The 14,114-nt window shown below is 39.1% G+C and overlaps 1 protein-coding gene across 1 annotated transcript in view; it reads right to left on the bottom strand.

The window, feature by feature from the left end:
* The window catches only part of LOC134568293 (mitogen-activated protein kinase 12-like), a 31,101-nt gene extending 19,066 nt beyond the window's left edge, over window positions 1-12,035 (bottom strand). Inside the window, exons 1-2 of the mRNA XM_063426753.1 lie at window positions 11,847-12,035; window positions 2,945-3,074 (exon numbers count right to left, since the gene is read on the bottom strand). Coding sequence (XP_063282823.1) covers window positions 2,945-3,074; window positions 11,847-11,965 — 249 coding nt within the window. The 5' untranslated portion in view covers window positions 11,966-12,035. The remainder of the gene's footprint in view (window positions 1-2,944; window positions 3,075-11,846) is intronic.
* Between the last annotated feature and the right edge of the window lie 2,079 nt (window positions 12,036-14,114).

The raw sequence follows: 14,114 nt of genomic DNA, 5'->3' as shown, positions 1-14,114 counted from the left end.
GGCGATGTCGTCGGGTCAAACCCTTGGTGGCCTTCGGCCCAGGTGGGCCACTAGTGAGAGGTGCAGGCTTGTTTCGATGCTGTAGGCCGGAGGGGGTCCTCTGTTCCCTCCGGCTCTTGCCGTCCCGCTTCTGGACTCGAGGTTGGAGTGGCTTAGGAAAGAATAGGGTTTCCAGTTTTATCCAGAACCGTTTAATGTGCTTATTCAGCCGCTGTAGTGTACGGTCCACGGAGCAAAGGACTGGGGCACATAGCTCTCGTGCCTCCCCATCATGCCACGTGTCAGGCGCCATTTTCGCTTCGGCCCTCTCCATGTGGCTGTGCTCCGTTCTGGGACTATATGCCGATATCGTGTTGCTTGAGTTAGGCTGTCGAGCGTAGACCGGGATGACCCCCACCGGTCCAAAGGGGGGGGGGGGTAGGAGTGTGTCTATTCTCGTGGGGTACCTGGAAGCAGAGAGGTCGGCCGTCCCTCCCCAGCTCCGGTATAGTAGGCCGCAGCGGCGCTCTCCCGGTTTCCCGTGCCCGATCCGCTTTGCAGAGTCTCAGGGTGTCTCGCTGGGTCCCCTCTGGGCTCTGTGTTGCCCGTCAGTGGGGTCAAAAGCTGATTTAGCCCGTTTAAAGGTGGTTTGTTGGCCTTTTCAGCGGGAGCTCACAGCATGCACGTCCACTCTCCTTGAGAGCCAGGCTCCGCCCCCCAAATTTTATAATTTTTAACTCCACCTCTAATGGATGTCTTCCTGACAGCCATTAAAAGCACTTCCGCTGCCCTTACCAAGTAAAGCTTGGTCACATGACACGGAAGCCCATAGGAAAGCATTGAATTCAATGCTTTCCTGTGGGAAGCTTGGATCGGCATCCGGGCCCCAGTGCTCACTCTGTAAATAAATCACATTTACTTACCTTTTATCGGATGCCACAACGGTCTTATTGCAGCTGCTGTTACATATTACTATAAGTACTTCCTACTATTACTATTATGACTGATGATGACAGGCAATCCAGTGCTTTCCCATTAGGAAGAATTGGGAAGCTATTGCACATCAATCACCATTTCCTCATCACCAGAGATGCACTGGCTAAATGCATCTCTGAGTAACAGCCACTAGAGGTGGCCTTAGGGACAAATGTAAACTCTGCCTTTTTTCATCCATGAAGGATGGGCTCTTAAAGCACCAGAACCACTGCAGGTTAACGTAGTGGTTCTGGTCAGAGTGTCCCTTTAAAGGGACACTCCAGGCACCCACTTATTATGTGCAATGCATAGGTATTTTACAGTTAGTTATGCTAAATGATTTAATGAATTTAATTTAGGAATTATTTAAAAAAATATTAAATAGCTTTGTTCCACAAACCTCCAATATGTCTCCCAATATGATTGGTTTGATAAAAGTCCACTGCTGAAGCTGTAAATACTGTTTGTTTGTTTTTATTTTTCCAGAACAAGGCCATTAGCTCTTTTTTGTATATTTGTTAGAGCATTACTCACTATATATAGTCTCTGAACTCCAGCTTTGAATATCCCTTTAAATTCTTATGAATTCACATTCTGTATTGAATTACTCTTTGCAGTCGAGGTACCCAATAGATGACGCTGAGCCTTTACGTAAACATTGTGATCACATAAGTGAAAAGCAGAGGGGGGTTTCTTTTAAATGAAAATGGTTCCATTCCATTATGTATCATTTTAAAAATACAAGTGAAACGATTAAGAACAATATTTAACAACCGTTCTAACCCTTTTATCATTGGTATTTCACAATCTGTGAATATGACTCTTCAATGTTTATTAAACATCAGCAGTTGCTGCTTAATTATTAGGGTAGTTCATGTTGATGAAGCAGTTATGCCTACATAGGTTATCATTGGTCTTTAACGTGTTAATCATGGTTTTATATAACCAATAAACATTACCTAAGCTGTGTCCTTCCTGGGAAACTTACACTGCACTCTTATATAAGATGATTACATACAACCCAAGACCTCGCCATTCAGAATCAGTTCTAAATAATCCTATCACTTTACTTCACAAACAGACTATGGGTTGTTTTAACCTTCTTAAACACAATGAAATCTATTCTCGTGTTTGTGCTAAATCCAACTCGACGCCAACAGAGACGGCAAAGTATTGGGATTAACAAATGCTTCCAACACAAGTGCTCAAGGAAAATTAAAACATGCTACAGCTTATAGATATTTAAGCCAAAGTGCCAAGTGAGCTATGACTAATTCTTCACAGGAATTGTATCCATCTCAAATTGACGGAATTATTGGAATTTAGTCGTTTTGTAATAATTCCTGTGTTTATTGCAGAATGCAAAGAATGCTACCTGAACTCCATTAACCTGTGCTGTCTCCAACAAGGCTACACCCAAAGGTAACGTAAGTATTAATATTCTTTTCTAAGGTATAAAACCTGCAAACAATTGTTCTAAATATGTTTAGAACTACTTGAAAAATATTGCATTATTTTCTTGGGGAAAGTTAATTATATTATTTCAGAAAAAAAATACAATGTATAAAAACTTTAACTTCTCGATATGTCTCCCATGCAGAGTGTGCTGAGTTTCGAACCGAGGTCTCTGCCAAATTCTGCTACGTTATAAAACCACATGCTCGTACATGATGTTTTGTGCAGTGTTTAACCCTTAGATTCCGCATCTGACAACTCATTGTTGGACAACTGCTGAAAACCTATCTTAATCTACTCAATACTCTGGTTTGTAGACTAATGAGATGTACCTTCTTGATTTTGAGCTGCGTCAGCTATCCTAGTAAATTCTGACTTTTTATGACTGATCCCACCTGCTTCTCTTTGCTAAGTAGCTCCCTTATATTTCCTTTTTAGAGGAAGACAATTAGAGGCTACTGAAAATAAACCAATCAATATCTCCGAGCATGGACAAACTGCCCTGTATCACAGATTCAGTAACTGGTAAACTTACATTCTCATGATTCATGTGTTTAAGAAGACGAAGTTCTCTGTATGCTCTCTTGGCGTGAACCTGAGACTGAAATGGACGGAGCAATTTCTTTATGGCCACAGTTTCACCTGTTCGAATGTCTTTAGCTGAGCTGCAATGAGAATTGTGAGATAGGTTTCAAAAAGCTCAATAGTGATGTTTCAAATCTACAACAATATTCATTATTGTTGTCCATGCAATGGGTTCCGAAAGTCAATGGTCAGAATTCATCATTAATTTCATAATAAAATTCTCCTATTTCTGCAAACATATATTGCTTTTTTTTCGGTTTGTAAAGTATTCTGTTAGTAAAGAATTTGTCATTATTGTGTAAATATGTTGAACATTTTTCTCTATGGACCTTTTATTTATTTATTTTTTTTGGTATGCAGATATAATGACATTATGTGAAATCACTGAACGAATAACTGCACATTATGTAATTTGTGTATGGTATAGGGCTATTCCAAGCTAGGGAAATAAGAAATATATGGCATAGTGCAATACTGTATATACTATAATTGGATATATGGGCAAGTGACAAATGCTCACTCACACTTTGACATCCCAAGAAGTGCCTTCAGAAATATACTTGGTGTGTCTTCTTTGCTTCAAATACTTGGTAAATGTGAATCTCACATAAAAAACAAAGTGCAAAAAAATAGATTGGATGACTGTATGAGTAAAGAGTAAAAAAAGCATTTATTACTTACATCAAAGTAAATAAAAGCAGGTAAATCAGTCCAACGCGTTTCTTCCCTGTTAGGGACTTCCTCAGGGACAATCTTTAACAAAGATGATGAATAAAAATACATACAAACCTAGTTTCAAACATCCCCTAATATATACCACCCCCAATCAGTCCCAATGATGGTTCTGCAGATGATTCCATTTCTCTTCAGCTGTTTTCGATTCAAATTTGAGTTACTTCCGGGTTTCGTGTGTCCTGTGTGGTCACGTGACGTGCGTGATGACGTCATGCGTTCCAGCTATGCGTTCCACCTTCGTTTCGGCTGTTACTCATAATGACAGGCTGAGATGTTGAAAAAAGTCCAAAAAAGACTGTTTCTGAATAGAAATACAAATGGGGGGAGTGTACAAAGGGGAACGTCACGTGACCGCACAGGACACACGAAACCCGGAAGTAACTCAAATTTGAATCGAAAACAGCTGAAGAGAAATGGAATCATTACTCATACAGTCATCCAATCTATTTTTTTGCACTTTGTTTTTTATGTGAGATTCACATTTACCAAGTATTTGAAGTAAAGAAGACACACCAAGTATATTTCTGAAGGCACTTCTTGGGATGTTAAAGTGTGAGTGAGCATTTGTCACTTGCCCATATATCCAATTATAGTATATACAGTATTGCACTATGCCATATATTTCTTATTTCCCTAGCTTGGAATAGCACTATACCATACACATGTTGAATTGAAGATAGGAGGAAATCTTCGGGCATATCCTATATTGCTAAGGGAAGTTATTTCACTTTTTATCACAATCACTTTTCGAATTGAGATTTATACAGCACTGTATGTGGACATTATCCATGAGTGTGTGAGAAATTCTATATATCTTTCATTATGTAATTTACAGGAATAAACTTAGCAGGTGCATGCCCTTATAACAATATAAAGGAAAACAAAATTAACGTAATGTTAAGAGTTAGCAGATACTGGTGTCTGGGCTATATAAGAACACCCATAATACATCAAACATGGATAGGGTCGACTTAATATAGCAGTGAGTAAATAAAAGTATGGCTCAAATGGAATAGCTCAGTTGCAAGAGCTCAATTTAAACATTTATATTTTGGGAGATACTACACAAGCAAATAAGGAAAACATGGAACTGTTAGGTAACAGCAAACTTAAACTCCAACAGGACACTAGTGAGTGAGAAGTCTAATAGGCCACTGCCTGTGTCAACACGGTATGTCAGATGTCTAGCAAAGTTCAGGTAGCTGACCCTGCAGTTAGAAATTGAGTGCCAGCCAGTATAAAGGTAGGGATGGCGGCCGCATACCACGATATCCAACTTGGATTTGTGCTTCTTGTGGAAGGATGCAAAAAAAGTCCCAACTCTTTAAGAAGCACTGGGGCTGCTTTGACCATCTTCAGTACCACTCTGTTACCTTTCACTGTCAGGAACCTGGGGTCTCACCTCCAATAAGCAATTCCCTTCTTACAGAGAAGTTGGTTGACATCTCCAAGCGAGGCCTCCCATCTGTGAGTGGCTTGAGAGATGTCCTGATAAAAGGACAAGGAGATGCCCTTAAAGATATAAAAGGGTTTGCTTCTGGCAGCTTTCATTATGGCTAAGTTATATCTAATGCCTGACAGCTGGGTGATCACATCACATCTGGACGTCACTCCAGGTAAGCTGGAGTGATCATTGGATCCCATCCATCGGAATGATCGCAGTAGGCTTGCACAACAGCATGGCAGAGAATACATTTGATATAAGCTGGCAAGTCAGCCATAGTGATAGTCAGGAACGCCTCGGATCTTAATGTGTTTGCAGTGACTGTTATCCTTCTGTCAGAAGTATTTGATTGGCCTTGCACTCAAAAGAAAAGGTACATTTAATGCTGCACTAAGGACATGTTCTCTCTGCTGTCCAATCCTCCATAGCTGATGTCACTCCCCCTCACTATAGGGTTAGGGAGGTCATGGAGTACAGACTGAGGGGAGGACATAGATGGCACTAATGTTGCCAATGGCTGTCCAGTGCCAGCATGCTTTGATTTCTTGTGTCAGATGCTAAATTGCACAGAATTCACATTAGCCACCTGGAAATCTTGATCTGAGCAACCTAATGACGCCCCAAACACGGAAAAGGATGTGGAGATATATCTCAGGCAGCAGAGGGTTTTGTTTTTTTTATTATTCTTTATTTTTGTTGTGGATAATTGTCCATTGATTTTTGCGGTAACATACAGTCATCCAATACAATGGGATTAGGGTTTGAACGAAAAATACCATGGAATTAAAGTATGAACATAACATTAAACACTAGTTTACATAAGTCCATCTTAGTTGAGCGCTCTGACATCTCAAGTGGAGGTAAAGGGCCCCCAAAGAATGTACATAAAATATGGCATACGAATCAGTCTCACATGTTGGCCTCACCTGTGGGTTTAATTGTATAATATGGTATGGTGTAGTTCTCTGGCAGCCCCTAGGGGCTTTGGATTAATACATTAGTGTGTTGTGCCAGTCGCCCAGAAGGGCTCATAGTTTGCAATATAGTGTATCGTGCTAGCAGCACATGAGGGCTTAGGGTTAACCGATTGGTGCTGCATGTTAGTTGTGCTGGCAAACTGAGGGTGTACACAATGTTTTTAAATTCCCTGGCAGTTCGTGGGCGCTTGTGGCCAGCAAGTTAGGGCAACATGGCAGTAGCCTAGGTAGCCTTGTTACGTACATTATGGTGTATCTCGTTAGGGGCTCATGTGGGGTCTAAACATTCTGGCCGCTCTTGTGCGTTTAAAGGGTGCAGACTGTGGACCATTACGCTGGTTACTCTTCTGGTGTGTAAGGCAACGCTCTTTGGTGAGGCATGCTAGCGACTCTTGTAGGGGTGCTCCTTATCAAATCATGTTGGGTACTTTAGTGAAGTTTACATATACACAGTGCTGGGGCACGTATTCGACTCTTGTGGAGTTAAACTAAACATATTAACAGTACATTTAGTGGCTCATGCGGAGTCAACTAAACATATTAACTGTACATTTTGTAGCTCATGCGGAGTTAAACTGAGCTCATTATGGGCATACGTTTGCCACTCATGTGAGGGTGGGCTAAGCATCACATTCATACACCTTGGTAATTCGAGTGGATTTCACATAAACAAAATTGGGATAGCACTTGAACAATTCTCGTGGGGTAACTTTAAAGGGCAGCAGAGGTTTTAAACTCTGTGTGTGTAGCATTTTATAGTAAACCGCTTCACATACAGGCTCCAGACACCATGACAACTTCAAACCAGTGAAGTGGTCATGGTGTTTGAAGTAACCATGTAACACTGAATCAATGTTTCAGTTCTTTAAGCATAAAATAAAGGAATGATGATTCCGAACTGTTTCCTTTCTTGGGTTATTACTGTGGGTTTGACAGAACTTGGGTCATTTGCACCTCACATTCGCCAAGTACTCAATTATCTACTAACCATTACATGACCGAGGCAGCAGTATCTATCCCTGACCGCCATCCACAGCAGCCCATTATATGCCCATTATATGACTTTGTTGTAACAATTGTAAATGCAACGGGGGCATGTACAAACCAGCCACAATTAAGAAATGTATTGTAAAAATAAACAGTGGCTAAAAAAGTCATATCTGATATTCCTTATTTGCAGTATAACCATCACACACCTACTTACTGAATGGAATTGCATCTACTGTTACAACCAGTGAATACAAATGTGCACAGTATGTAACACTTACACAAAGTAGCATGTTAAGCAACGCATAACAATCTATTTTTAAGATGCATTCAGTCACCACGTGAAAGTAGTTGTAAATAGTAAATATATTTGCGCAGTTCTGTGTTTTCCAGAAACTCACTATTTTTCTCGTACTAATCGTGAAAAAGTAGCAAGTATATGTTAATGTCTAGTTTTTTTTGTTAACTATATTCGAGCAGGCTTCCCCATGAGTTTTACTGTTATCTTATCGTTTAGTCTCAAACAGAATAACATTGATTTTTAATTGAGTTTTAATTACTGGTAGATACTCATGCTGCTTGATTGGCCATTCCTAACCTCATTTATTTTTTTATTACACAGTGCAGTGTATATTCATATTTGTATGATAGATATTAGCTATTGCCCAGTTCACATAATGATATTTAAAAGCTGCAAAAAGTGATCATTAGAGCTTGGCTCATTAAGCGTTCCCATAATCATTTCCGATATATTTATCTACAAATATGGCATTTGCCAGCTGCTCAAGCCTCTTAATTGAGGATAAAAATGAAGCAACTTGGAAGAAAAGCCATATGCCAAAATTACGCTCCGCTGGCATTAAAGGGTTAATGGCTCTGCTCTGCTTGAAAGAAAATACATAATTAAAGATATCCTGAGGTCAAATTACATAAATAAGATGTGGATGGCGTATTGCCTTCATTAAAATAAATTTGAATTTTTAAAAATTGTTTTGAGACAAAGCACAATAGCCCCTTGCAATGAGCCACGTAGCTTCCCCTTTGCTCCAGCTCTGTCTCTTCATCCTGAATTAAACAACATTCTCTGCCTCTGCTCATTTTTATTTTTCTGCATCTCTGCAGAGTGACTGTAAATTGTCCCACTCTGTCCGGCCACTCAATTCAGCAAAATTTTCAGGTCAAATTTCCCTGCGGCTCTCAAACAGCCAAAAAGGCAGGGGTACACTACAGTGAATTTTGTAGGTTGCAATAGCACCTGGCAAAGCCCTGCATCATAAAGATTACTGATGCAAATATGATGTGAACATTCCTGTTTTGCCCCGTAGGCTCTAGGTCTGAATAGAGTTGTTACCCTCTCCTTTAAGGCTGTGAAGTTATGGGAAATGTCTTCTAAAGGGCTATCCCGATGGGTGTATATATCTGACATACTCACTTAATTCCTGCAACCGTGTATTTTTTCTTTAAATTAAATTATACTAACAGCCTGATTTACTAAACGGAGATTTCGAAGTTAATCTCAAATTCAAGGTAAAAATAGCAAATTTGGGAACATTCTAAAGGTCAGAGCCATACTTACAGTTTGGCTACTTTGGAATTTTTATATTCACTTTGAAGTCACACTTTAGTAAATAACCCCCAACCCCGTAAATCTGCTCCCCACCCAGTTATGCCTATAATCTGCCCCTCTGGCAGTGTTCTCGACATGTCTTTTGATCTGCACCCAGCTCATTTCCTGCATTATATTATGACCTTTAGACCATACTTGTGTTTGAGCCTCTTGCTTATGTTGGCCTATATTGTCCCTTATCTCCATATTTTGTTTATACACTGCACAGCCTTGCAAAATCTTTCAGGGTGTTTAAAATAATAATGATTTTGTCAACTGGGACAGGAGAAATTTTGAGTGAGAATTCTGATGCCATGACCCTCTAAATATTCCTATTTATACAATTTACTCAACTATCCTACATACTGCTAGTTCTCTACCCAGAATCCTCTGCTCCATCTCCAGGTGTCTCCACTTGTCACAAACCTTAAAGGGACACTATAGACACCCAGACCACTTGAAGTGGTCTGTGTGCACTGTCACAGGTCCCTTAACCCTGCAAACGTAATAATTGCAGTTTAAGAAACTGCAATAATTACCTTTTAGGGTTAGCTGCACCTCTAGAGGCTGTCAACCAGACAGTCACTAGAGGAACTTCCGGGCTGTTAGGCAACTTTTGGTTGGACTGAGGTAAGTGACAGCAGGGGGAGGTGCATGGGAGGAGGGAGCTATAGTGTCAGAACACAACTACAGAATTAAAAGGGAATCATGACAGAATATTTCCGTCATGTGTCCTTAAGTGGTTAATATTTACACATGTAGTACGTTTGTACAATATATGGTGGCTCTTATAACAAAATATTTTATAGGTAAACATTGGTTACATTCTCCAGTCGAACAATAATCAGCAGAACGTCATGCTTTAAAGTGTGACTCCCATAGAAGAGGAAATGCAAATAAATTTAAGAGATAAGAAATACAGGTAGCTTTATTGACTCACATCTGCCCTTAGCTGTGAATTACAGCTGGGATCTAGTACTCTTAACACATGTCCTGTCAGTTGTAATGCATGCAAGATTCATTAATAAAGTGTATCAAATAATTTTGGGAATAATTCACTAAACAGAAAACTATGCTGAACTAACAAGAGAATTGTATATTTCAGAGGGAAATTCTCTCCACCACTTTGCCAGTCCAGCTACATTTGTTTAGCATACTTTTCCTGTATGTTTTGTTTTACCACACGACACAACATGGCGGTGTTTTAGAATTACTGATAATTAACTATGGATCCCTACAGGATCCGAATGATGGAGTTAGGTGGGGGCTGCAACGTGGGTAACTGATTTAATTGGATAAAAAAAGCACACCAATCAGTTAGTGCCTTCACCTGTGTGTGTTTTCTCTGTGAAGGTTTGCAATGTGCACAAAACAGCAACGAATAGGCGCTCCCTAATATATCAAGGTGGAAGGCAGCAATGAACCAGCAAGTATTCCCAACCCTTGCTAAGATATAGACATGTGAGAGGAAAAGGTTAGGTAAACCGTGCCAAAGAGGAAAAGTATATAAAACAAATTAGTACGTATACATACACTATATGAGGTCCAATGATGTATGGTTATATGATGACCTAAAAAGAAATGCGATAGGAAAAGATAATGGTGCAATATGTCAGGTAAGTTTTAAAACATTTTATAACCCAATAAAAGACTAACTCAAGCTTTTTTGAGCTACTAAGAGCTCTGCTGTTTAGCACGTGAATTTGAATTCCTTGTATTTGACATTCAGTTCTCAGTAGTCAAATATTTAAAAGAAACAAAGGGAAAAGAACCAATGGCACAGTACTATGTAAATGATATAAAATATAGAAGAGGTAGGTAGCCTACTTACAATTTTCAGAGCAATGACTTACTCTGGTAGTATACGCGTTTGGTGGTACAATCCCCACCTGGGATGTGCAGGAAGCGAATGTAGTGGAACAGCAACAAGGTAGAATAAAATAATAAAAGTAAGGGTAAATTGTAACAATTAACTTTATTTTATAAATAAAATATAGAATAAAAACAACTGTCAGCTGGACTGGAGCACTCTGACAGTTGTTTTTATTCTATATTTTATTTATAAAATAAAGTTAATTGTTACAATTTACCCTTACTTTTATCATTTTATTCTACCTTGTTACTGTTCCACTACATCTGCTTCCTGCACATCCCAGGTGGGGATTGTACCACCATAAGCATATACTACCAGAGCAAGTCATTGCTCTGAAAATTGTAAGTAGGATACCTACCTCTTCTATGTTTTATATCATTACAACATACTGTGCCATTGGTTATTTTCCCTTTGTTCATTTTTTATATTTGACTACTTAGAACTGGATGTCAAATACAATGAATATCTATATATCCTTAGACGGGGATTGTACCATCCACGCGCTAAACAGCAGAGCTCTTAGTAGCTCAAAAAAGTGTGAGTTAGTCATTTATTGGGTTATAAAATGTCTTAATACTTATCTGACATATTGCACCATTACCTTTCTCTATCTCATTTTATTTAGGTCATCATATAACCATACATCATTTGACCTCATTTAGTGTATGTATATGTACTAATTTGTTTTATATACTTTTCCTCTTTGGCACGGTTTACCTAACCTTTTTCTCTCACAAGGTTTGCAATGTGTATGTAAACATCCTGACTGAATTTGTTTTACAGTGTGATGTCATGAAGGGGGATTGACGTGGGGATTAAACACACTGACTTCTAAACTTAAAACCTATAAATGTTACAACATATCAAAAGTTACATTTTGGAATAGTTCCCCTTTAACGCGACTCTGCTTATGGAATGCTGCCAGAACTGTATGTGTTTTACATTTAGACACAATGTTATGTTGGCTTAATTTTTTTGCACATGGCCAGTGCCTTGAACAGTAGCAGGACTGACTGACGCATGGACAGACCAGAAGACAATGTGATTTATTTGCTAAAGCGTGAAATTTATGTTGAACAGAAAAACAAACCAAATTTTAGCCGAAATTTTGCAATTCAGTTTTCAATCTAACACAATTTAACTGATAAATAAGACAGACACATACATACGTATACACAGAAGCAGTTTACGAATGCATTCTTGTCCAAGTAATATACACACTGAACTTACCAAACTGTTCCATACGCTCCAGAGCCTATAGCTTTCAGATCTTTATACCGCTCAGCGACTTCCCATTTGGTTTTATTAATCTCCTGCCTGTAGAACCCTTTCCTTAGTACAGAGTCCATGGTGTGCTGTTCTGAAGCCGTGTTTAAGGAATATTACATTCAGGGAGACGGCTATCTCTTGCTTGGCACAGATCCCTCCCACCGCAAATATGTGATAGAAAAAAACCTAGGTAAACTTCCCTGTTAATCTGGGAGGTCACACAGGTCTGCCTTGAGGAATTTAAGACAGTAATTTCACAGCAATAAAGTGTAGGTCACAGCAGGAAAAATGTGCCTTAGGGGTAAAACAAGGATAGGCCCCAGCGTGTTAAGATAACCTGCTACTGGATCTCACAAGGGAATCACATTGATTTACACATAGATATTTCAGATTGGTTTAAACGCCTAATATCATTTGAGTGAAGTAAGCCAAAGGGACAGTAATCAATGATGACATTACCACATATACAGTTTAAAGGAACATAGGCTAGTGCTGACCCATTCATGTTTTGATCCCTTAAGGACGGAGGCAATTGTCCAAGTTCTGAACCAAAACAAAGCATAGAATTTTTGATCTGTATGTCTCTTCAACCATAATTTACCTATTTCATATTACGTGCACCCACACTTATTAGTACATATCATTTTATTAAGGAGAAATATGCCTTCCATTTCACATCAAATATTTATATATGAAACATAATATAATATGAATAGCGTAATAAATTTAAAAAAATGCATGTAATTTTAACGGTGAATTTCATAATGCTGTTTTACTGCAATAAAAACGCATTTGTATGCCGGGATGCCCCACAAGTACAGCGATACCCCCATGTGCAGGTTTTATGGGGTTTTGGAAAGTTGCAGGGTATAGATATATATAACTGTTTACAGTCCTGGGGAAAAAAAAAGTTAAACCTTTTTTGAATACAGGTTTGTATTCCCAACACTATAGAATCCTTTTAACTTTGTCCTGCAAAGAGTCCCAGGAGGAAGGATTTTTTTCTCCAAATAAGTGGATTAATCACACAAGACAAGAGCAGGTATTAGGTTGCTAGGATAGGACTTGACAAAAATTGGGGTATATTGGCACTGTGGCAGGCTTGTGCAATGTATGAACATATACTGTTACAAAATCTTCATTATTTTTACCTACATTAGGAGTTTAAAAAAAAAAAAAAGTATTACACTATTACATTCTGTGTGTTTAAAATTGCTGTTTAGTGGGCCAGATCTTGTCTGTTTTATATATATATATATATATATATATATATACATATATATATATATATATATATATATATATATATATATATATATATATAGTGAGCGAAAAACGTGTTTAATGCCCTGATGATTTTGAACGTTTGTCCACTGACAAAGAAATGATCAGTCTATAATTTTAATGGTAGGTGTATTTTAACAATGAGAGACAGAATAACAGAAAAAGAAATCCAGAAAAACGCATGGCAAAAAAGTTATAAATTGATTTGCATGTCAATGAGTGAAATGAGTATTTGATCCCCTATCAATCAGCAAGATTTCTGTCTGCCAGGTGTCTTTTATACAGGCAACGAGCTGAGATTAGGAGCTCTCTTAAAGGGAGTGCTCCTAATCTCAGCTCGTTACCTGTATAAAAGACAGCTGTCCACAGAAGCAATCAATCAGATTCCAAACTCTCCACCATGGCCAAGACCAAAGAGCTGTCCAAGAATGTCAGGGACAAGATTGTAGGCCTACACAAGGCTGGAATGGGCTACAAGACCATCACCAAGCAGCTTGGTGAGACAGCGACAACAGTTGGTGCGACTATTCCCAAATGGAAGAAACACAAAATAACTGTCAGTCTCCCTCGGTCTGTTGCTCCATGCAAGATCTCACCTCAATGTCTCCATGATCATGAAAATGGTGAGGAATCAGCCCAGAACTACAGGAGGATCTTGTTAATGATCTCAAGGCAGCTGGGACCATAGTCACCAAGAAAACAGATGGTAACACACTATGCCGTGAAGGACTAAGATCCTGCAGCGCCCACAAGGTCCCACTGCTCAAGAAAGCACATGTACAGGCCCGTCTGAAGTTTGCCAATGAACATCTGCATGATTCAGAGGAGAACTGGGTGAAAGTGTTGTGGTCAGATGAGACCAAAATCAAGCTCTTTGGCATCAACTCAACTTGCGGGTTTGGAGGAGGAGAAATGCTGCCTATGACCCCAAGAACACCATCCTCA

The sequence above is a fragment of the Pelobates fuscus genome, chromosome 7, assembly GCF_036172605.1.
Source record: "Pelobates fuscus isolate aPelFus1 chromosome 7, aPelFus1.pri, whole genome shotgun sequence".
In the NCBI taxonomy this organism is placed as follows: domain Eukaryota; kingdom Metazoa; phylum Chordata; class Amphibia; order Anura; family Pelobatidae; genus Pelobates; species Pelobates fuscus.
This window is presented reverse-complemented; position numbering and strand designations above follow the sequence as displayed.